The sequence below is a fragment of the Aspergillus pseudotamarii genome, assembly GCF_009193445.1.
Source record: "Aspergillus pseudotamarii strain CBS 117625 unplaced genomic scaffold BDV38scaffold_8, whole genome shotgun sequence".
Taxonomy (NCBI): Eukaryota; Fungi; Ascomycota; class Eurotiomycetes; order Eurotiales; family Aspergillaceae; genus Aspergillus; species Aspergillus pseudotamarii.
Window position 1 is genome coordinate 293,947 of NW_022475022.1, and position 23,856 is coordinate 317,802.

General features: G+C 46.6%; 9 protein-coding genes across 9 annotated transcripts; 4 read left to right on the top strand and 5 right to left on the bottom strand.

The window, feature by feature from the left end:
• Positions 1–985: 985 nt before the first annotated feature.
• BDV38DRAFT_279211 (SDR family oxidoreductase) lies at positions 986–1,992 on the top strand (the record flags this gene model as incomplete). The annotated part of the gene is made up of 3 exons (XM_032058958.1): positions 986–1,235; positions 1,307–1,690; positions 1,745–1,992. 3 exons carry the CDS (start codon positions 986–988, stop codon positions 1,990–1,992), a joined length of 882 nt encoding a protein of 293 aa, XP_031917371.1.
• Positions 1,993–5,559: 3,567 nt separating this feature from the next.
• On the top strand, positions 5,560–6,456 carry BDV38DRAFT_237682 (thioredoxin family protein). Its single transcript, XM_032053612.1, has 2 exons — positions 5,560–5,733; positions 5,793–6,456. The coding sequence occupies exons 1-2, from the start codon at positions 5,711–5,713 to the stop codon at positions 6,112–6,114; spliced, it is 345 nt and encodes a 114-aa protein (XP_031917372.1). The 5' UTR covers positions 5,560–5,710; the 3' UTR covers positions 6,115–6,456.
• A 79-nt stretch (positions 6,457–6,535) lies between these two features.
• BDV38DRAFT_268564 (alpha-N-methyltransferase NTM1) lies at positions 6,536–7,279 on the bottom strand (the record flags this gene model as incomplete). The annotated part of the gene is made up of 1 exon (XM_032056796.1): positions 6,536–7,279. One exon carries the CDS (start codon positions 7,277–7,279, stop codon positions 6,536–6,538), a length of 744 nt encoding a protein of 247 aa, XP_031917373.1.
• Positions 7,280–10,163: 2,884 nt separating this feature from the next.
• BDV38DRAFT_237684 (uncharacterized protein) lies at positions 10,164–11,123 on the top strand. The gene has a single exon (XM_032053613.1). The coding sequence runs from the start codon at positions 10,281–10,283 to the stop codon at positions 10,707–10,709; it is 429 nt and encodes a 142-aa protein (XP_031917374.1). The 5' UTR covers positions 10,164–10,280; the 3' UTR covers positions 10,710–11,123.
• Positions 11,124–12,161: 1,038 nt separating this feature from the next.
• Positions 12,162–12,989, bottom strand: BDV38DRAFT_296827 (uncharacterized protein; the record flags this gene model as incomplete). The annotated part of the gene is made up of 1 exon (XM_032063009.1): positions 12,162–12,989. One exon carries the CDS (start codon positions 12,987–12,989, stop codon positions 12,162–12,164), a length of 828 nt encoding a protein of 275 aa, XP_031917375.1.
• Positions 12,990–13,342: 353 nt separating this feature from the next.
• On the bottom strand, positions 13,343–15,150 carry BDV38DRAFT_296828 (Zn(II)2Cys6 transcription factor; the record flags this gene model as incomplete). Its single annotated transcript, XM_032063010.1, has 3 exons — positions 13,343–13,650; positions 13,711–13,997; positions 14,051–15,150. The coding sequence occupies 3 exons, from the start codon at positions 15,148–15,150 to the stop codon at positions 13,343–13,345; spliced, it is 1,695 nt and encodes a 564-aa protein (XP_031917376.1).
• Positions 15,151–15,930: 780 nt separating this feature from the next.
• BDV38DRAFT_268567 (NuoB/complex I 20 kDa subunit family protein) lies at positions 15,931–16,732 on the top strand (the record flags this gene model as incomplete). Its single annotated transcript, XM_032056797.1, has 3 exons — positions 15,931–15,955; positions 16,027–16,222; positions 16,282–16,732. The coding sequence occupies 3 exons, from the start codon at positions 15,931–15,933 to the stop codon at positions 16,730–16,732; spliced, it is 672 nt and encodes a 223-aa protein (XP_031917377.1).
• Positions 16,733–18,398: 1,666 nt separating this feature from the next.
• On the bottom strand, positions 18,399–20,833 carry BDV38DRAFT_296831 (Zn(II)2Cys6 transcription factor; the record flags this gene model as incomplete). The annotated part of the gene is made up of 7 exons (XM_032063011.1): positions 18,399–18,925; positions 18,989–19,169; positions 19,228–19,417; positions 19,487–19,731; positions 19,789–20,333; positions 20,384–20,634; positions 20,688–20,833. 7 exons carry the CDS (start codon positions 20,831–20,833, stop codon positions 18,399–18,401), a joined length of 2,085 nt encoding a protein of 694 aa, XP_031917378.1.
• A 720-nt stretch (positions 20,834–21,553) lies between these two features.
• On the bottom strand, positions 21,554–22,705 carry BDV38DRAFT_268569 (uncharacterized protein; the record flags this gene model as incomplete). The annotated part of the gene is made up of 3 exons (XM_032056798.1): positions 21,554–21,898; positions 21,967–22,282; positions 22,338–22,705. 3 exons carry the CDS (start codon positions 22,703–22,705, stop codon positions 21,554–21,556), a joined length of 1,029 nt encoding a protein of 342 aa, XP_031917379.1.
• Positions 22,706–23,856: the final 1,151 nt, after the last annotated feature.

The window sequence follows — 23,856 nt, forward strand, 5'->3', positions numbered from 1 at the left end:
TTTGGTCGATACTGTTACCCAAATTACAATATCCTTGCACTTATTTTCGGCATTTGGTTTGTTGTTTGAGCAACATGCCCATTATCACGCGCGATTACAATCCCCGGCTTCGCGTACACCTGGATGATATACACTGCAAGCCAGGTCAGGGGAGAATCATAGCAAACTGCAGTTTACATTGATCGGAGAAGTCATGGCGGTCAACCCCCAAGAGTGGGCGCATACTCCGTCCATGCCCTGGTGTGGGTCCGTCCCACAGTCCGGTTTCCCGTCCCCGGTCTACACAGTACCACCAGTTGAAGAAACTAGAGATATATTCCATTCTTCAGCAAGGTACTAGGTATAGAGTGATATTACCCCGGTTAGTGTGAATGACGACACAATGATATACAGACCGAAATAGAGCAGGGTGAAGGTTGTAGGCCAGAGTATCAGCCTGACCGCATACTCTGGAGTCAATACCTGAACCAGAAGTGAAGGGACCCAGGACCCACCACACTATGCCGTATAAAGGACTTATTCAACGAAGTTTAGTAGACAGAAACGAGCTTCCGCCGGAATTGCACGATGTTCGGAACCGGACCGTATTGCGGGGTTGGATCTAGGATACCTTCGCAGCCCACCACCACACATTGACTATAGGTGTAAATAGAGATATTGTACAAGATAGATGCAAAAGCTCCCATTATCTAAGCATTAGCTTTTGAATGATTTGTTCCTTCTACCCTGTGGTAAGCATTGAGCCCGGTAACAGTGAACGATATGTTTAAGCAGGAACATCCGCCGGAATCTGAGCCAGAGTGCGCCCTGAATGACAACATCAACGAATGCCTGAACTGCAGTGGGGACATAGCTCCACACGACAGGTAGCACATTATCTATCTGGAGGGCTATTTAATGCAGGTATCGGGTGCTCTGTATAAGGTACACTTTTCTTCCTGTCTTCTCAATCCAGGTCGTCACACTCAACGCACGAAAACACACAATGTCCGAAGGTCCAGTCGTAAATGGCCTCTTCCGCCATAATAACACTACCCCTCCAGTGGAGCAAAGCGTTATGGCCCTCTTCTCACTAAGAGGAAAAACCGCCGTCGTTACCGGCGCAGCATCGGGAATCGGGTTGAGCGTCGCGCATGCACTCGCAGAGGCAGGCGCCAATGTTGCGATTTGGTATAATAGGAATAGTAAAGCCGTCGAGGAGGCCGCAAATATCGAAGCCAAGTATGGCGTTAAATGTATGTCAGATACTATCTTTTATCCCCACGTCGCGCACCCCATTTGAATATACTGGTTAATCATGTACTAGGCCGTGCATACCAAATAAACATCCGCGACAGCGAAAAAGTGGAAGAGCTGTTAAATACTTGTGTCCGCGAGCTTAACGGTCGCCTAGACATTTTTATCGCCAACTCCGGAATTCCGTGGACTCAGGGTCCCATGGTTGATGCTCCGCTTGACCACTACAGAGACGTGACACAAACCGATCTGGATGGAACATTTTATTGTGCCAGAGCTGCTGGCGCCCACTGGAGAAGGCAGAAGACCGAGGGTACTGATATATTCGGCAATCCTCTTGAACGCTTCACATACGGTAGCTTCGTTGCGACTGCTTCCATGAGTGGCCACATTGTCAATATACCACAACTCCAAGCGGCGTATAATGCGGCTAAAGCCGGAGTCATCCACTTGTGTATGTTGATACCACCTTTCCTGAAATAAGCCGGAAAGTACTAATGATTCACAGGTAAATCACTTGCGGTGGAATGGGTTCAATTTGCGCGGGCCAACACAGTCTCGCCTGGATATATTATTACGGATATCTCGACGTTTGTTCCTGATGAGACAAAGAGCATTTGGAAAGATAAGATTCCAATGGGCCGAGAAGCCCTGCCGCATGAGCTTAAAGGTGCCTATTTGTATCTGGCATCGGATGCTTCAAGCTATACGACTGGGGCCGATCTTGTTGTGGATGGAGGCTATACTTTACCCTGAGGGGCTATCACCTGAATGTAAATACATGTAATGCATGAATAGCTCTGCGTATCAAGGATACCCACAACCTTGCAATAAACCGTCTGCAAAAGTATGATTTATATTTAATTTCCAGATACCCCCAATCCGATTCGTGTTCATCATCGCAGAGGTGGCCCTACGGATCTGCGCCTTGGTCGATTCCTCAGGAAGGATGGCACATTTCGCACGCTACAACTAAAGACCAGTCATGACAAAGAAATGGAAAGATCATGAGGGGGTAAGACTGGAATTGTTCAAATGGCAGTCCACCTTGTGGCACTTAAAGGGTTCGGCATCACTCTGTGAAACTGTAGCACCTGTAGTGGAAACTTGAGAGTACTTTGACGTGGTGACTTTATTCCTGCATTGGCGGTCTTCGAAGCAGGGCAAAAGGAGTCGCAATAATCATGAAATTTAATCTCATAATTCTTATCTTTATCATGTCCAATCGATTTGCAACATGGAGTAGTGAGGACTTGAGCAATTCTGGGATTCATCATACTTTCTATGTATGTCTTTGTATTTGAGTTCTTCAAAACAAAAATGTCCAAATGAATAGGATGAGAAAATTATCGACAGTTCCAGGTAGGCTGCAGTTTCGCTATATTAAAGTGATTGTTCTTTTCTCTTGTTCGAAAATGTTGGCCAAGGTACTGTTCTCATCTAGCCTGAGGTGGAAAACTCCTATTCTGGTGTACTTCTCTTCCCCAGCTGTTCCCTTCCTTCTCAGCATCAGTCCCTCAACACGCTCTTCGCCCCCTAGATTAAAATGTATCAATGCTACCAACAACATGCAATGTCCCTTCATCGGCATTTCATCTAATACGTCAAAACGTGCGCCAACGCTAGGATAATTAAACTGGTTTGTTGCCAGTTCGATCTCTGCTCAGAAGGCTTCGATACTGAGGCTCGCGTAGGCTACTGCCCCGTATGGATGACTGTCGTCGAGTAGGGTTAATCCATATGACCTCAGCTCTGCAATCGCAGTGGGATCTTGCAAATATATGTGAAATCCCCCAACCACGGGTCCATCAATGGAAGCCCAACTTCACGTGGGAGTTTTGTTCTTTTTCTCGCGCCCTTCCTCACAGGTCTCACCTGGGATTCTTTTTATTCTGTGGGCTGCGCTGCTACCATCTTCCACCATCCAGGTGAGGGTATGTGGAAGCGTCTTTCAGAAATGACCAGCGGTGTAGACATCGTTCATCGCCTGGCCCATCTTACTTGCTATGGCAGAGAATGCTATAAGTTTTTCTTTGTCGGGATAGCTAAGATCGCGATTGCTATATTCGTCAAGAAAGTTCAACCACATGGATTCCAGGTCTTGATAGTGAGCTTACCTTGTTGTGCAACTGTGCGAATGAGCCTTGGATGGAATACCTGCATGGTAGTTGTAATATGTCTCGCAGAACTTTTGACGGGGATTTTGCAGAACGTCCTGGCATATACAAGTACATCTCTAGCAGAGCGTCGTGCGAACCTTAATCCAGATATGAAAGCGAGATGATGAAAAGAGTGGGTGGTTCACATCCAAGCAGATTGGAGCCATATCGATTGCTTATCATGACTGCCGGGTGAGGGGTTTATTTCACAAGACCTCCACAGCTCATAACTGTGTATTTACACTTATAAGCTTGTGTCTTTCTCGCTGTGGTCAACATAACCGGTAAAGGAGATGCACGCCTCTCTATCCATACAAAATGGCATTTTTCATAACCTCAACAAGTTCCAGTTGCTCATTTGACTCGTTGGCTGTAGTTGGTAAAATGCAGTGCACAATCATACTGCGTATTACCCTACCTTCGGTCTTCTAATATATACCTTTACAATAGTCTCTACTGTATTATGGAACAACTACACTCTTGGCAACTAGCGTGGGATCCCATATACCCCGGTTCTGTGTTCTGTACTAATTCAAAGGTTTACTCTCTTTAACACAATTCCTAGCTGGTCAATTTTGTAATTGTTTCGAAGCACTTCTATCAGTTTACTTAGGGTAATTCAAGTTGCCCAGGTATTGAGTACAACGGAGTATCTACTACGTAGGGTAAAGGGCTTGTCAAAGGCACTAGATTAGGGGATCCCGTGTATCGCATTCAGACTACGTCTATTTTACATACGGAACCGGATAAGAATGCCCTACATGTACGATTTCTGGGGCTGAATTTACACCATTCGATCCCGAAAATCAACCGGTTCAAGTCAGTTTAAGTAGTTCTAGGTAGACGAGACCACTAAACGACTAAATGGAGGAGTTGAAATATGCATGGCAGTTCACAACATCATTATAAAGCTTTGGTTAAAGACTGGGTAGAGAATATTGTAAAGGTGTTAGATAAAATATTTTAGATCTGCTCGAGTCATTGAGTGAACCGACGAATTACAGCGTATAATATGATATTCTGCTTGAACTGGTTTAGTGCACTCGAACCACTTGAACTGTTTAAATTAGCTAGGTTGAGCTCGGTTCATAGCCTTTCGAGTGTTCTAACCGGTCAACGGTTTCGTCGGCAGTAAATTCGGTGACTCTCAGCCGATACTCCAAATACTGCCTTTGGTTAGCTAATGAAGAATAGACATGTCTTGGCGGTGTTCTCGCCTCTTCTGCCTCGGAGGCCCAAGAATGGAGGCAAAAATGTTTCTATTATAGAAAAGAGGCAATAATTAATATCTGACGTAATACAACGCAAAACTTTCATGTCTTTACGTCAACCATAAAAATCAAAAGTGATAAAAGGGCCCAGATCAACCATGCCATTAGACCCCAAATATATCCCATTCAAACAATATCCAGCCTAGAGCCTAATTGCCAACATCGGCCTTCCAACTCAGGGAAAGGAACCCGACGCCTACAGGCTACTTTGAATGGAAATCTGGATGAGGCCACGGCCGTAACCCACTCCGGGATACAAAAAAAAAAAACCAAACAATCGAGCCGCCAATCAATGCTTCAGCCAAGAATACCTAAGACCCTTTCGTTATAGACAACCCATCGTTCTGTAATTTTTCTTCGAACCAGCAGTAGGAAGCATTGTTACTTACCGAAGTTAGCAAATGGCTTCGTCATCGAGTGTAACGAGACATGAAGTTGACAGCGTCGTTCGTCAGAATGAGATAACACCACTTTGTAATGACGGGTTCCAGACTTTCGGTGGAGTCTATTTCCAGAGATTATCATCCACTCATACACGGGGAAAAGCGGGTACAATCGTATTAATACCGGGGAGTGAGGTGATCAGGGTCTATACAGGTCCGACGTATTGACTACACACCCTAACAGTTGATTTGGTTTGGAGGATTGAGGAGGGATGAGTTCTTGTTCTGACTTATATGTGAGATTCTATAGTGTAGGAATGGCTTCTACTATGGTCTGAATTAGGTAAAGACTGGGTATCATGATTCATTATCCCAATCACGTCAGGCCAGAACCAAGACCCAACATTCGCAACTCACCCGAAGTGCTCTTTTTCACGCTAGTAGGAGGAATTAAGCTTATTATACCCACACTTCCTGATCATACCATAATACTTGCGTCTATCTTGATGGTGGCGCTTGTGCTCCAAAATAGAATAAACTATTTAAAGAGTGTCCAGGCCTTGCTTACAAGACTAACACACTCTACAACTGGACCATCCCCCCAAAGCCCCAAACCGAGTATCTTTCAATCTAGCCACGCTCATCATAATTCGCAGGGACAATGGGATCTGTCAAGATTACCGAGTAAGGGAAACTCAACTAATATTATTGATGCGCTGTGCATGAGACTGACTGGGAACTAGCTTGAACACGTATCACGACGTAGTGAGCGGGGCTAACTACGCTGTCTTCAATTTCCGTGACTCCCGGCGTCGCTTGTCGGATACTGATGTCGCCTACGATGACTTTGCTTCCTATGCATACAGTGACACAGTGGCATTCTATGAAGTCGACGTGGGCGATCAAAAGCATATTTCCGATTATGCGAAAGTGGAACGTCCTACACTGATCTTATATAAGGATGGAAAGGAAGTCGAGCGGTACTCTAAACCTCTGCCTAGACAGCTGGAGTACCTAGTGTCTAGGGCTTTGTGTGGGCTGACTGAGATCGGTGGGCGTTTCTGAGGATGGGACGGTGATGAATGGTGGGTAATAATGATATGCATCTATGTTGACGGTGTTGTTTACATTGTTGATGCCTTGATATATTCTACGAACCAGCCCTTGACCAAGCGCTTGATTGCTTTCTGGGTCGAGTGGGAACATGCTGGCATAATTGTCCGTCTTTCCTTTTTTTTTTTTATTGCATAGCTGTACATGTCTACTTGGGATGGCGTTTGGTTTATTTGGGTGCATATAAGCCGAAATTGCTCATTTTTACTCGGGCCATTGATCCCAATGGCTATCATTGTTAATATATGCCGAATTCGCAAATAGCTAAGTTATAACCTCCAAATTGACAACGACATAATAATTCGATAGTCACAGTCATACAAAAATAAGGATAATTGCACTTCAAGAGATTCGACTCCGTAATCCGGCGGATCTAGCTCCTCGGTCGTAACGCATAAGACCTGACAGGTAAAAGCCTCAATTGTCGAGGAAAGCCCGATTGTACTTCTGACAAGATCAGCTGCATTCCAGCTTCTTTAAATAGCTTTCTCAGCTTCTCATCAGTCCTTGTCACACTGCTCTCTGACTCATCGTAGATATCCCCCTCTGGCTCCTCAGAGATATTCTCTTTAATAACCATAATCCCAACATCCGTCAGAGCACCCCGACACCGCACCAAGTACTCAACCAATTGCACATCCGTCAAATAGGGCACACTCCACTGCGCCCAGATAAGATCATACATCTTAACCCCAGGGACCCAATTCTCAATCCCGATAGTCAGCACCTCCCCTAGCGCACAATGCCTCGTCAATCGCCTCTCACTCAACACCCGGGAAAACTTCTCGACCGGCTCAACGGCATCAACGACCTCGCACTCCTGGCCAAGAAAATCATTAATCACGCGGCCGATCCCAGCCCCGCAGTCTACACCGCGCTTGAGTTTCCCCGTCGCAGGACACCCGGGAACTAATCGACGAGCCTTTGCGAGAAAGTTTCGGGATCCGCGTAGATCTGTCCGTGAGACTTGGGCGTAGCCGCCAAGCATGCCGTTCACTGTTGCGGGTTTGTCGCTCCAGTACTTGACGGCGATGGCTTGGTCGACTTGGGAATCCGGACGGGGTGGCGGTGTCCCGTCATGGTCGGTTTGTAGCAGCTTTACTGGGTCGGTGGGCATGGTTGGGGAATGGAAGATTGGATTTAGATGGAGTTGTTTGGGGCTGGAGTGATGTTGGTTGTATCTTTTGCTTTCTGGTCGTGCGGGTCCACGCTTAAGTAATCGTCCAGCTGTGGTGATCCACCTGGGGCTTTGAGGGGTCATTTTGCCTGCATTGCGTGTAGCTGTTACTTTCTTTGTTGTGAAATCTAGGTATCACTGTCCGATTGTCGATACAAAGTAAATAACATGTAGGAGGAACAGCATGTTGAATTAGGTTGCATTTTCTGTATGGTTGATGTCCAGTCAAGGGCACGTGTGGGGCGCGCCTTGCCGGCTGCGGCAATCGGCTTCATGGTTCGTAATCATCGTCACCGTGGATTTGATATCTTTGATCCACACTTGGATTAGTTTGTATTTCTTGGGCCTTAGTTGTAGGGGATGGTGGTGATCAATCGCTCTTTGAATATGTCCGATAACTCGATTCAGTGTGTAGTACTGAATACTGGCAATTGTCCAGCTCTGTGTGGTGTGCTACTCCACAGTATATATATCGGCAAATCCCCAGGCCCAAGTTTCTGCCAACGCAATAGTATGCCGAACCAGTAATTATAGCTTCAGTGCTGGGTTATCCTGTCATCGGTGCACTTCCTGACGGTTGCTGTATGACCAGCTGATAGCATGCCTGGTAAATATTTGCTCGGCTGAGGTCCGTAAATAGAGCCCCTCTCTGCAGTCCAGGAAAGCGCTGATCGTTCATGCTTATCATCAGCGAAGTCTAAGTCACACCTATCATCGTCTAGTAGTTGCGTCACAACCGAATCAAGCCCAAAGTAGCAGACGATCATGAGCCCGGTGAAGTTAGGAACCATCGCAGCCTCGTGAACCGGTGCGGCTGGCTTGGATACCATCTCTGTACACTTTTCAGATTTTAATAGCGCAATCGAAGGTTCATTAGTGGCAGTCTAAGTATATATTTTGCTACAGTAATCTTGGCAAAGGCTCCATAACGGATTTATTTGTCTGCGCGAGGACTTATGCACCCATTCACTTCGAGATTTATTGCGCTCATATTGGCCACGGAAAATAACTCTTACTTGATGACCGAGGAACATTGATAAGTCTATACTTGACCTACTAGGTGGAAAGAATTAACATGGTATCGCTTATCATCAGGTTTGCTATCCCCATTGGAGACGCAGTATTTGGCCGGGCTTATGTTCGATTATTCCCAGGCTTGGAATACATGATGATTTCCAAACTGGGCTGTCTATCAGCCATGGCCGATCTGCAGGATTGTTGTAGTCCTGTATGTCAACGTCATCGGGGTTCTCCTCTGCATATTAATCACGGCCATCGTTTCCCTCTCGTTGCGGATCAATTAAAGCCAGCACGTCACCTAATTTATGAAGACGTTTGTGCTGCAAGGTCATATCTTTAGGCTCAACCAACTCTGGCCATAATGTTCGTTCACTCGACTCATCTTCTCGAATCGCTCCTCTCTCCTCCTCAGACATGGTGGAAAGGATCTCTATCGTTGACTCCTCAAGACAAGGGGGAAAGTCGAATAGTATCTGTACATCATGCCCCACCTTACTTTTAATAGAAATACAAATGAACGTCCCAATTGTGCACAGGGCCGAAAGAGCATCCAGTCGTGCCTGGAGTGTTCTACTCAGGCCGCATAGCTTGGCGATATCTCTGATCGTATCCGTAATTTCACCACACACAAGGCCTGCAATGTCAGACACTAGCGACGGATGCAAGCCAATATTTCGTGGCCAGAAACAGTAGAGTTGATCGGGTTTAGCGGGGAACCCGCTTCTATCTAAAAATCCAAAGTTTTGTCTGTAAGCTAGATTTAGTTCCACGCTAGTTTTGCTCTTATCGATAAGCTGACCAGGGACTAGACTGCATATCCTATGCAAAAATGGATTTAAATGACTTTAGAAAGGTACCCTACGTGGGGTATAGATTATAGTTTGGAACCCAAAACCCTTAATGGGCTAGGTTCGGGTTCGGTTCGCGTTTCAAAAGGGTTCTGCCGAGGTCTACTCCTATCCCACAAGGTATTGGATTCAGATACCATGAAAGTCAACAGGGCGGGTCTCCCTGCAAATGATGCTTTGGGTTGCAGGTACTCTATCTGGTACTGCGCAGAATACAAACGGGTTCCTAGGTGAGATGGTGGAAAGGTTTAAATTCCTGGTTAAAGCGGCGACCAAAGAGGTAGATGGAAAAGTCAGCGACGAAAATATAAGAGCAACGGGCGAAGCTGCTTCCGCGGAAGATGGCCAGCCTTTGACGTCTAAAACGGAAGGCCAAGCGCCATCTAAATCATACAAAGACCGCAAGACAGATGACGGTGAAGTCATTGTGGAAGGAAGCTGGACATGGAAGGACGTTGTAAAACACATAGTCAATCCAGCGCCCGATAGTCCCTTGGTACCTTTGCCCCGGGATCAGACAGAATAAAGGGAAATATGGACCGCACCGTGTTTTGTCTCTTTGCTCCTGCTTCTGTTATAGAAATACTATGTATCGAAGTTAAGGTTCTCCACTAACTTTGGAAACCCATAAACTTACTGATGCCCCGGAAATGTCGGCTGAAGTGCCCGCAGTAGGTAACAGCCAAATAGCTATACCAGACATATTGAAGATGAAACATTGGTACATCTACGTAGCAAAGCTTCTTGACGCCATAATGGGTACTGCAACCGTACTAGACCATGTCATGTAAGGTGAGTCACGGATTCTAGACTCAACATATTATAAAACCAGCATAGCCATGCGAGACACATCAGTGGCGAATGAATGAAAACAGGGTACACATGATTTCATCAACATGCAAAACAGGTTGATATAGGTCCGGGGTTGATATTTAAGGCCGGAAGGGACGCTATAAATACAGGGTAACTGATCCTCTTCGTCGAAGTCCTCCTTGATAGTCATTTGAATTACCTGATCAATTCCATACTACCCCCGTGAGATTCAAATTCCATTTACTTAATCGTTCTACATTATGGTACGGATTGACAGACCTGGAAAGCCGTTGACCAGACTAGATGTCTGGTCGGGGGAGTTCGATGCTGCTGGTAAGAGTTATACGGTGCTACGGGGCATTGAGGCCTGGTGGGGGAAAGAACATGAGGCAGCAGGGTATACACCGGATCCATCTTCAGACATTCGCACCCTTCACGACAGCTTCATCTTCCCGGCCAAGAATCAAATCGACTGGCTGGATGTATACCACCCCGACCCCAGCCAACATGGATGTGTAGACTCACTTCGATTTCATTTGCCAAATGGCGATGAGTACTTCGCGAGTGGAGGCTTTGGGGGCGATAAACATCCACAAGTACCGCAGGGAAAGCAATGCGTCCTAGAGGGCTTCGATGTCGATGTGGAGGGCAGAGAGATTCGTCGACTTCAGCCGATCTTCAAAAAATAGTGATGCACCAGGGATACAAAGATACGAAAACACCCCACAACATTAACGTGACCCACCGGTATAGCCTTTTCTGCGTTCTGCTCTTCTGCAAAGGGATCCAGATTTCAAAAATCATTCGTTGCGACATTTTGTTTCGATCACCATCCTCATGCAGCTCAACCTGCACAGAACCAAGACTGCGGTTGCAGTTCTGAAATATCGCAATGCGAAACCTCCTATCTTTAACAGACATATATAACAGAAAAAAAAACCGATTGGATTTGTTGATTCTAGCTTCATGGTCTATAGCTTAACTTGTGTTCCTCAGATATTTCGCAACCCAAGAATTCCATGAAAGGCGAAACTACTTTCAAACTGCTATATAGTCGATATTTACATTGTGGCCCTTGCTATGTCGTGAAGCCCTTCTTCTTGGCTCAGTATAGTACGAATTAAACACCCTATGAATATCGCGATATATTATTTCTCGCTCTGCGGCTACTCAGACAATATAATTAGACATGAGATTGTACGGTGACAACCCGCATGATAATGAACTGTCGATCTTAGAACATTCTGTCCATCTACCCTACTGGTGTACTGCTGATAGTCCGCAATTACACAACCTTTAGGGCGAGAACTTGCCGATTCAATTAGTTGGGACCAACACAGAGAACATGATGTCACCAGGTCGGTTCCCGAAAGCGGTTTACTCTTGTTAGAATTTCAGAGAACCATTCTATATCGAATCGTCATAGTATTCGCTCTGTTCCACTCGCCTTGCAACTGCCTGCATAAGGAAAGAGCCGTGAGATTGGGTATCAGCTAAATAGCTGCTTCGAATATGAGTATCCCTTGAAACGGCTCAACCGACGGCGAAAGCCCCAGCCGCCACCAAGGGTTTGAGCTCATTACCAGCAAACGGTTACTACTTGTAGGCCTAGAATAACTCTGTTTTAAATATTAGGAAAGTTAAAGCTTAGCGAATCCCCCGGATACACGGCTGAATTACAATGTCACTGTTTTGTTGGTATGTGCTGTCGTGGTTCGATAACAGTATCTAGAACGTGATGCAACAGGCTCTATTCAGTGCTGGATGTTAGGCTTATATAACAATAGGTCTGGCGATGTTATTGTAAAGGCTTTCTAGAGCATACGGGGTCTTGGTTGAATGGTAGAGAGCGATTATAATGACTTACCCTCTTGTACGTGACCAAATACGAACATCTTCGGCAAAGCAAATTCCAAGAGCAAAAGCCAGGATTGAACCATCGAATTGAACTATAACAAACCATCATTAACCACACTATATTTAGTTGCGCGGAGCTTGACTACTACTACTACCACTACTACTACTCTTACAGAGTTCTGATGTAATCGTGACTATGAGGGTATATTCCAGATTATGGTTCAAATATTTGCCATTCTGGTCCGTGAAACTTGACGAGCAGCAGAAAAATAACTCTTTACAATCTATTCAGCCTCCGACATGTCGACCTCGTTCTGTCCCCTATCTTGGTCAGACTCTTCGAACAACGACCGTAATTCGTCGTTCTCTCCATCATCCTCCCCAGTAGAACTGTCCATATTCGGGAACTCATCTATCACATCTTTAAAGGCACGGAATATCCTATGATCTGATTCCTGGTATACATAAACCAAAGCAGACCACAAGTCATGATCGTGGACCACAGCCTGCCTCTCAGCCGGTGTCATCGCGGTGACTACCTCCAACAGCGCATTTTCAAGACTGACATCCCAGCCGTAGTTGCTTCGATCCTGCTCCCAAAAGTCGTCTCGAGCCAGATCCATGAGAATGTAGCACATCTCGCACAGGACTGTAAGCCCGTTAGCCCGCGTTCTGGGGTGCGCGAACGCCCCACAGTGATCGGCGATGAGCTGAACCATGTTCGTAAAGTCATCATTGCCACTGTCTGGCAAGCTGGTCCATAAGCGCAAGAATCGAACGCGACTCTCTGCCTCGTCCATTGCTTTTCGAGCAGCTTGAAGACAGCCCCTGAACCCCTTTACAGGGCTCATTTCGCAGCGATACATTGTTGTCTTGTTGTCCAGCCTTTCTGATACTTTAGACTCGACTAGTTTACGCACTTCAACGTAATTGTCTCCTACTGTCTGGAGAACCTCCATGAGCTCAGCGCGAGTCATGCATTCGAGACATGAGGTGAGTTCCCGTACTTTGTATGCTTCCAGGGCAAGCTGGTGAGTGTTATCTCCCCTCAAAAGTTCAGTGGTAACGGAGGAATCTGTTGTGTACTCAGTTTCGTTCTGAGACCCAGACATCGCGGACGATCTTTGCTTTGGGGGTATTCAATAAATGTGGGAACGAGGAGTCTAGGTTGAGATGAGGTGTCCCCCTTCAGACGGGTTGAACTCTGGTAGGTGTAGAAAGTTAGCTTTCTGAGTAAGGCAGATAGTTGTTTGAATGAGGCCGTGCACAGAGGCTCCGATGTTTGGACATATTTAAATAATGAGTCGTCTTAAAGAACTCTCGAACGCCAGCATCGCGCCTGACGGGTTATACCATTGTCTTTGTTTTCCTTGCTGTTCCATGGTCTAGAAAGTGGCGTTCAGGTTGGCCGAAGACAAAGAGGCTTTTCAATGTCAATGTGGACCAACGATCGCTCTATATTCTCTCATTGTAATGGGTGAAAACCTTTTAATTCCCTGATCATCTGGTGAAAGATGCTCGTGGAGTTCACAGAGAGCGCGCTGTCCAGACATATCGTGCTTGGTTTCTGAATAAGCTTCTTTCCAAGCCACCAAAGCTCGAGAGCGTGCACCATGAACCCTGACTGCCTCATATCACTAGGCCTCGCTGTTGTATATGTTACATCCCACATTTTCTTCCATCTATCCAAGGCAACATCAAGGGACCCAAAGGGACCAGATAAATCAACACAGGTGCCCAGTGCTTGGAGGTCGAAGAACATGCAATGTAGACCTATCTCATTCGAGGATCAGCGACACGCATAGCGAGTGAGCTTTTAGTGAAGCAACATACTCCCTAGAACTAGAAACAGACCAAATAATGTGCATGGTTGGGAGAGCAGTTCCTCAAATCGCGTATCGTCTCTCTCCATCAACCGCTGTATAACGGACTTCAAAGTGATGGTAGGCGCGTGACTGGTTGCATTTTGCGACGCATTTACCCATATGGAAGGATCCATTGTATCGTAAAGCTCCTCATCTTGTGGTAAGCCAAAGCAAGCTTCAGCAACCTTAAATTGTGGCGGGTTTCGATAGTATATGACTAAATGTGAGTCCATAAGGTAAAGCCACGCCATGGCCCTACAAAGACATTTAGTCGTAGCTCGTACGTTCGATATCCCTGTCTGACTAACCTCACAAGACTCTCTTTATAAAAGTACCTGTCCAGCTTAAAAGACCCTGTATCGCCGACAGCGTCGTTGGTAGTCTGCGTCAGTCTTAGCGTCCGTGCAGCGCAAACCAGAGCCGGGAACCGCTGAACTCGAATCCGCCTTTTGATGGTGGCATCGTCCCTCGACTCCTGGATGACAGCTATCAGCATTGCTGCCTGCAGAATTTCCATATTCGCTTTCGTGAGGGACGGGTCGTCTGTATTAAGGACCTGACCGAATTCAGATCCATCGAAAATGAGATGCTCGGCTACATCGGAGTACCCTTCTGCACTGGATGCATCCTGCGATGATACACATATCGCACCCATCAAAGCCATAGCCAATAGCAGCTGGGCTGAACTTGTATGAACGTTGAATGATGCTTTATGAATGAAGCGTGTGTTTTTGTATGAGTGCTCAAAGAAGGCCTTGATAAATAAAGTAATATTGGTCGGTGAGAAGAACGTTCCAGCCTCTTTCATAGTAAACTGCCCTTTGTTGTTGAACTGTGATTTGAGCGCGTGCTTCATCAGTCCTAGAATCCGTGATACCGTGTGGCTCAGCTCGACAGTGTCCGCAAGCCCATACATAAGGGACTCATCATGGTCTGACTTCTCCAACGCTGCGGTGTCAATAAATAGGTAGAATAGCCCCATCCACTGCTCTGTGGTGCTATCAAAATTGCACATTTCGGCCTTCCCAAACGATGCATATTTCCCTTGGTCTTTGTCGCACCCCACGAGCATCTGCTGAACGTCATATAATCTCCTGCTTGCTGGATTGGTATAATTTAGGAGAAAGCGGACTGGCATTCTATTGATATCTGAGTCCTCTGGTTTCTCCCGCTCATCCTGGTTGTGCCTGGCCTTCCCATTCTGCTCTCCCTTGCGGCTAAGTGTGCACTTCAATCCTCTCTGAAGGCATGTCTCGCACGGAAGCTCTCCATCGCACTGGGTACGACTCTCGACACACGCATCGCATGCCTTCCGCTTTCTACCCTTTTTCCCTTTCGATGGAGTCGGGTTGCTACCTATCCGCTTACAGGATCGGAAATGACGGCGAAGAACGTCCCTTGGCGTCATTTCGTCAGACTTCAGTCGTCAGGTATCAAGCTTAAGGCACTACGAACCTTCGTACAAACTTTCGTTCGCAGAACTGACATATAAAATGCTCTCCCGAAACATCTGAGTGACATATTAGTTATATACCATTACATACAGTCGCAAGTCGGGTCTCACGTGTTGCTTCGTGTCGTCGCAGGTGACTGCTTGTCGAATAAAGCTGGTGGCATTTGCCGCATTCATGACGCGGGCGGGAAGCAGGCATCGTCGGGGATTCGCTATGGCCACCTTAACTAAAATTCAATTTTGTCTCATTACGTTGGACACTTTTCTTTAATCTTTTAGTTCAAATCGATTTGTCGTCGTCAGTTAGGTTGCGCAATCAAAAATGATCGGGCAAGGGAAAGTGAGCTGCGCTTTGTCATCACCGTCCCGAGTCCCAATTTCACCGTATAGGGTAAAGATTGCCGCCTATTCTCTTGACTACCTTTTCACTTATAATCCCTATATTTGCAGGGCTTGCCCTACGACGCCAATCGACTTATCAGATACGGTGCAGTACGGGGCCATTCAAGGTCCAGTTTCCGCGGTGGCAATGATTAGTCGGGAATATCCCACATAGTAGGGGAAAACCCACTTGACAAGAAGATGGTATACTCCCAATCCCCTTGTCATTATGTTTACTTCCCATTCATTCCTGTATACCCTCTTAGAATTACTAGCGCTCATTGTCCAAACTATTCCCCGGCTTTTAGCTTTTTCCAATAGGTCAATGATAACCCTATGTCCAAGACCATCAAGATGAACGCTCTGAACCCCAGTCGGAGTAAGGAACATACAGACAAGCAATTCCTGCTCCCTTGATAACCTCTCTCGACCGACACTGACATACAAAAGATATATTCTGGACCATTCAGAGACCATCCCCTCTACTCTCGCTGGCTACCCCAACTGTTCTCGGGACATGTCGGCACAACAGCTCAACCGAATCGAAAGTCAACGAAGCGCGAACTGCTCTCGCGAAAGCCTTCCCTAGATCGAAGTCAATCGTCACGACTAAAGGCACCCACTCCAACAAAGCAGAGCACGTTCTGTAAGACCACCGACCAACTCCTATCACCTCAAGCAAGCCCCTAACGAACAACCCGACAGGACAACCATCGACCAACTCGTAAACTGGGCACGCCAAAGCTCCCTATGGCCGCTAAGCTTCGGCCTCGCCTGCTGTGCCGTTGAAATGATGCAAGTCTCGATGCCCCGCTACGACCAAGATCGACTCGGAATAATCTTCCGCGCTTCCCCTCGACAATCCGACGTCATGGTCGTGGCTGGCACAGTCACTAATAAAATGGCACCCGCTCTCAGGCAGTGCTATGATCAAATGCCGGACCCCAAATGGGTTATCAGCATGGGTAGCTGTGCGAATGGGGGTGGATACTATCATTACAGTTATAGTGTTCTTAGGGGTGTGGATCGAATTGTTCCTGTTGATGTTTATATTCCAGGTTGTCCGCCAACGCCTGAGGCATTCCTGTATGGTATTTTCCAGTTGCAGAAGAAGATGCGGCACACCAAAGTTACGCGGATGTGGTATCGGCGGTAGAATTGTGTTCTTGGCGGCTTGTGGGGTGAAGGGTATATTCATGGATTTCCGTTTTTCCTTTTGTTCTCCCTCTTACTCTTTGTGCCATTGGGTCCGCCTTATGTTCTATTTGTCTCTTCCAGCTATGTCCAGGAAGTGCGGTGTAACCGGATAGAGTTGTAATTAACGTAGCCATAGATACCGGACGTCTGGTGGTCGAACTCACAGAGGAGGTTGTTGAATTTAATGCTGCCTTAGTGTTTTGGTTCGATTGACGACTAGAGAAAATGTAGCCTTGACTGAAAGAATGTTAATCAAAGTCCTCCTGATCCTAGCATGCTCGCCCTATCTTTGGGTAACCGAATAAAAGATAGGTCAATGCTGTGTATTAAATCAGTTAACTAACTATAGCTTCTACAGCCCATGCAATGGCGCCTCCATGACCGAGTGTAGACGCGAGTCTATGTACGCCTCCGTTAGATAATTATGTGCCAACCCTGCAAACCTTCCCCGCCTAAAAACCGCTTTTAAGGCCATCAATAGCTAAAGATGACAATGTTAGGTTCTTTGTCTTGTCATGGCCTATCTCCAGATTCTAAAATCCATTTTCCTGTTCCTTTACAGGCTTAACAGTGTCCGGGGCTCTATTTTCAGTCTCTTCCTCTCTTTACTCGGCTTGATATTTTATCCATCACGCCACCGTTGCCGCTTTCTCACGAGCCGACTACATCGCATGCCTTCAAAAGCAGAAAGGATTAACACGAAAGCCGACAAAGCGACACGCACAATGACAGGAGCGGACATGGAATGTAAACAGATACGACCCTTCATCAAGGAATATAGCAATCAAAAAGTATATCATATTTGCTGCTACCAAGGACTATGAAACCGTTACCTCTTTGGATAACCGGCACCTACGTAGGTGCTGGCATCTGTCATGTGAGTAGAATAACCCTCCGCTCCCACATGAACTTCCTGGACTAATAAGATTCAGCCCCCAGAGTCATCCCAGTAACTGTCGAAGATTTCCAATATACAATGCGTGAGACATGCAAGCTGGCTGGATGTCGGAAGAGCATTAAGGTTTCCATAAGTTCACATATCCCCTATCTGGCTTATTATACATCGTCCGCCTTGCCCGGCACCACCGTTACCATGTTGCCCAGGTGGCATCATGAGCAGAACGGGTCCTTTCCAAGAGACGTGGTTCTTCGTTCTAGGGCTTACTGTACTGAGGTAGAACCAATGGTCAATTCGAAGGGCAAACCGGCGACCGTTTATGATACCTTTGAAGTTTGGAGCGATATCACGTACGAAGATGAATCTCAGTAAGATGGGTAGAGAGAAGATGTTGTTTCGTTCCAATTATCGTTTCTGGGTTTATAGATTCACTGAGTGGCGCTGATAGCTGCTCAGTTTACAAGAGGTGTTGCTCTCCCTTATTGTCTTAGGCAATAGGCAGCTTGATGTCCGATCAGAACGTCCTATCTCGTCTCTAGTCATCTAATTCTAATACAAATCATGATATCTGTCACCTCTATTTGAACCCAGCGTGCGTCCCATACTTTAAACCCACAAGGTGTTCAAAACATGAACAATAGTCCGGAGTACGAGCCAAACCTCCTTGAGCAAGTATAGAAGCTAATATGCCTTACCCAAATTAGCCGACACATCCTCCCGCCATTAATCATTCTATCCCCCCTCCGCCCCGTCCAAGATCCAAAGTGCTATACGGAACATCCAGATTGCCAATCTGATCTACAATGTACAGAAAGTCCGAAGACGAGATCCCAATATTATTAAGCAACTCCACACTCGACATCTGCATATCAGCCGGATGCGAAGTAAGCGAGTCCCCAGGGATCGGAAGATCCCAAACCCCAATATCAGTAACCGTCTCTCCCTCTCCATCCTCTTCCATGTCCTGGGGTTGAGTCACAGTATCTGGACCGGTTGGGCTCACTAGCGTCAGAGGCTGGAGTCCGTGGGACTTTACTCGGGAGGCTAATTCCTCAAACAGGGTTTCGAGATGCACGAGCTCTGTCTTCCGGACCTCGGCCACTTTGTTTCCGTTGGAGATCATTTCGTCGAGGATGCAGTGCGCTTCTTCAAGGTAGGCCTGACCGTCTAGGGCTTGGGGGAAGACTGCGTTTGCCATTGCCAGGTGGAGGGCGGCGGCGTAGGTGAATTCGAGGTCGTAGGGGAGGAAGATTTCTATTTCATATGGGATTAGTTGGGCTTGATGGGTATGAGAATGTAAGAGTATAAGCGACTTACCAAGAAGGTTATCGTCATTGGATAGGATTTGGAGCATTTTGACGGCGGACTTAATTCCGATCGATATCAGGGTTTTTGTAAGAGCTAGGAAGGATTGCCAGTATTCTCTCTCGTGATCGAGATTTTCTAGTCGCTCAATGAGGGCAGAAAGGAGAAGTGGTCTCGTTGCGACGATTACACACTACGCGATGTTAGATAGTGAGTTCCTTTAACTTCTTAACCAGTTGTTCTGAGTATACCTGGTGGTACAGCAATGTGATATGTCGTGTTCCTTTGGGCATTGTATCAACGGAATTCGAGAACCGGACGTGAATGATCTTCTCCACTTCCTGGGCATGTCCAGCTAATGTATGTAGGATAGACCTGGTCATGTCGAGAAATGCCCCGAGTTGCGCTTTTTCGGTTTTGTACACGGCTGGGGAGAATATTCTTAGTCATCGGCGGATTTCAGGGTGCCAGGGAAGCCTACTGTTAAGGATGTTTGAGAGCAAGTGCGACAGCTTGGCCTGCAGGCTCATGACAATGTCGCGATGCGAGCATGTGCTCGGAGGATCGATCGGGGTACTGATATCGCTATCCTGTGTCATCATCGGAAGCCCGACGGAGTATGAAAAATGCCGATCCAGAATGTATAAGGTCCACCACAGATCACGGCATCGGGAAACAGTATCCGCACCGAGCTGCTCCTCCGGTAGGTGAGTATGTAGGCCTTCGAATTGTGCGATTTGTATCGCTTGGCGAACCTGTGCAAAGTAGGCGTGAGTAAGAATGCACTCCGCCAGGCAAAACATGAACCTTACATAAATATGTGCCGACTCTCTTTGGTCGATCGAGTATAGATATAACCCAGCCATAGCTAAGGCTTCAATTGCTAGTAGACTTCCCTTCCATAACGGGGCGTGATCGGGCATCAGGGACATCGCACGGATGAAAAACTTCGATCCAGGGGGATCTTTGGATCTTTTTGACCGGTGAAGAAAGGCGGTTCCAAATGCCAAAACTAACAGAAACTGGATAAACCATAATCGTTGCTCGGTCGCCATTTTTGCAGAGTTCCCATAGTAGAATTCCCGCACGTTGTGGATAAATTCATCTTCATTGTACAGGCGGTAACTTTGCCCTAGGTGGAATTTAACTGTCTCGGAAAGATAAAGCGCGTGATCCAGGGATGGCAGGCCACTTATATCGGGGGTTTTATCGGCTGGACAAGCCTCCCATCGAATAGGATAGCTCTCCTTCTCTGAAGACGTAGGGGCACCATGCAGGTTTTTGAGCTGTAGTTTCTCTGTCATCATAATGGCTAATCGAGTCGTGAAGGACCACATTGAGGATGGAGCTAGCCAAACTGTTTGTATTGTTAGCTTTGAACGGAAAAGGTCAAATTTGATAACCTACTCCAAGTCCGTTTGTTTTGCTGGGTGTTCCGGATGGTCGTCGAAGGCAAGGTAAAGGGACTAGTCCAGATACTCTGTGCATAACCGAGGCCTTGTAGTGACTCTTCCATTGAATGAGAAAGTATTCCTGCAGAATCCGCTGTGCTTGTGTCTTTGGACCTAGTCTGCGACTCGAACGGCGACTCTGGAGGGCTTCTAACACCAGCAAATTGCCGACGTTCTTCGACCTTTTTCTCCAACTGTCGAAGATATCTGTCCTACCTGTGTCATCAGATAGTTTCCTGCAACATTCACGACGAACCAACCTCTCAGAAACCACAACCCGATTGACTCCCTCCACAAACTCACACCGCAGTCCACGCCGCTGGCAGTTGGCACACGGCGCATCGCCGGTACATTTTATTTTACTATGACGGCAGGCAATGCATCTGTGAAACACGTGAGTCTTCATTCTATTAAAAGTGTCTTACTTCCCAGGGGTATTGCTTACGCATTCGCTGTTCGTCTTGATTTCCGCGGACCGTAGCTCGAACCGGTTTCCATCTTTTTCACATCAACAGTATGGGATGAGGTTGGAAAAATATAACACAGGGGATCAATATTTTCTTACGTGTCATGTTTTAAAAGTTTCCAGTGTATGTACCCCGCACCTGGAAAGGAGTCTTTGTTCTCCTGTGGATCGTGAGGCCGATTCCGTATGGAGAGCCAGCCCTATCTTAACCCGTTAGTTGACAGCATTTCACTGGGTCTCCTGTTTTTCGCCTCTTGCAGGATAGCTTTTCCATTACAGGTAAGCTTCGAAATCCCCCTTCGTCGTTTGCGCTCCCTTCTGATTCGTCCCCCGCACATCCTCGGGAGACCCATCCGATCATGCAGCAAATTTGTCGGCTTTCTCGGGTTCGTAACTTTTGAATCTTACGAATATCGAGAGGGTTAGAACTTACATGGGCTACCACGCACCCGAGATTTTATAGCGAGAGAGCATGGAGTTTAAATGTCTGGCTGATTGTAATGTTTGTGGTTTCAATTCTTATGGAGTAATAATGGTCAATCTTGGTTTCCTTAACGTTGTAAACATAACATATATCAGATGATGCCATGGCTTAAAAGAACAATACATTCTCTCAATACAAAAACAATTCTGAGTTCAAAAAATCACAAGAGCAAAAGCCTACTCAATGAGTTCCGCAATGGTAGCATCCAAGAACTCCCTCTGGTGGATCAAGAAGGTCTTCATATCCGAGATGTTGAAGGGACGCTGTCCCAGTTGCTGTTGGTGTTCGTTTTCCAACTGTGCACGAATCCGTTCCTCGAGGACCTTCAGTCTATATTCGGACCATTCCCTATAAAGCTCTAATACATTGCTGATAGGTCGAACTCCAGTAAGAACTGTATCGTCTTTGACAAGTGGAGATTTCGCGCGGAACGAAGTAATCATGCTAATCCGTTCGCGCCCTCCAAATGCCTTCAACGCCTGGTGTTCAATGTATCTACCTTGCATGACAACGGCAGTTCCCTATGAAGTGGTCAGTAGGTCAATGCCTCATATATCTTAGTTTCTAACAAAGGATCCGGGAAACTGACCATCGCAGGCCCACGGACTTTCATGATCTTACCACTCGCCGTCTTGAGTGCAGTCTCTCCTCCAACCATGCCGGTGCAATCAGAAAGCATTGTAACACATACAAACGGGTAGCTGTCCCAGTGCCATGCAAAGGCACGCAAATTTTCATCTTTTGACTTGGTATCCTTCAAGACCGTCTTACTCTCGTCATTCACGGCAATATTGATAGCGGCAATTTCATAGTTCATGGCAGGGATAAGGTCAACGCCAGCCACCTCTGAAATCTTCGCGAGCACCTCCGGGTCGCGCCAGGCATCGCAGGTGAATGGAGCACGTCTATTATAGGGAGTCAGCATATGTCAAGCTCCGTCTTGATCTTAGCCAAACTCACGCAGGTCCCATGCCCCGAATGGTGTTCTTCACAAAAGGCGATGTATATTGGCATTCATCCAGGACAGGCTTGCTGAAGATCTCAGCTCTCATTTGCTTAATGGCTTCCTCCGTGAAAAGTTGGAATGGTGCAGTGACTGCATTCGGGGAGATTCCCTGGCCTTCAAGGCCAATATCCTTCATCGTGTAGATCTTCGATGGAGGCTGGTAGTTCATGTGTTTTTTGGGATCGAAAGACTGCTTTTCGTCGACTTTCGCTTCATCAATAAGCCATTGGGGGAGTTCGTTGGTGGGACGTGCTCCTGTGAGCCTCACAGGGCCAACCATTGTGTGGGCAATCGTGGGCGGTGCAACTGTTGTGGTCGACATTTTTCTTGTGGGAGTAGCTCTTTGATTCAAGTGATATTGACGGTCATGTAGACTTGTTTTGAGCCTGTGAGCGTTGGAGTGGAAATGAGGTAGTTTATATAGCCTAATATGATCATGATATCAAGTTGAATATACGATACACAGAGCGCTCGTGTGACCATGATTCCAGGAACAAGCTCGGATTATCCTCCCGATTAACCGTATGAATTATCCCAACAGAGGCAAACTATCTGCTAGCCCTAAACCATGATAGTCATATCTCGGGTCAATCGGATTGGGGGGATATCTCGGATTCCTCGGGTGTGCGGCTGCTCTTGGCGCTGCTTATCATTCCTGCTAACTTTGGCTAAGTCCAACTCCTCAAGAGTCGAATATAGCGGCATGACACGCGGACTTGAGTATTGCTATCACTATCATGTTTATTGACCAAAATGACCCTTTAGACAAGGGCGTTTAAGGAAGATAAGAAGATATATATTAATTCAATAGATGCCACGCTATTAATTAATGTGTACGTGAACAGAGAAGGCATATAGACAGTTCGAAATCGCTAGAGCCTAGATTTCGAACTGTGCTTTATACGAAGGTAGTGGTGTCCGGGATTGTTTTTAAAAGTTTGACAGACTGTATGGGGCCCACAGTCGAGAAAGCAATGCGGGGTCTATGGAGCTGGGAGTATTCACCAGTATCCATAGAGATTTCGAGTATTATAAATGCCACTGTCTGTCGTTATCCGTCTCCTCCTCTTCGCATTGTCTCTATCATCCTTTGGATCTTCTATCCTACGAATATGGGCACAAAGGAACCCCCTACGACCAATGGCATCGAGGATGTGAGCCATGGTATGCATGACCATGATATCCAGAAGCCAGGAGAGGTAGTCGGTGGTACGTACTAACTGTAAAAGAGGTCTCGGAAATCGACATACTCAGATCATGGGAGTCGGTGGTGCTATCAGTACGGCACTCTTCATTAGCATTGGCGGTGCCCTAGCAAAAAGTGGACCACTAAGACTGCTTCTCGGCTATGCAATATATTGCCTTATACTTGCTTGTGTCAACAATTACCTGGCCGAAATGACTGTTTTGCATCCCGTTCGGGGAGGTTCCATCCGTCTGGCTGGTAAATGAGTCGACGATGCCTTCGGTTTC

Coding starts and splice junctions, on each gene's coding strand:
- BDV38DRAFT_237682 (XM_032053612.1), top strand. CDS start 5,711: ATGGGATCTGTCAAGATTACCGA. Junction 5,734..5,792: donor GGATCTGTCAAGATTACCGA/GTAAGGGAAACT, acceptor ACTGGGAACTAG/CTTGAACACGTATCACGACG.
- BDV38DRAFT_237684 (XM_032053613.1), top strand. CDS start 10,281: ATGGTACGGATTGACAGACCTGGAAAGCCGTTGACCAGACTAGATGTC.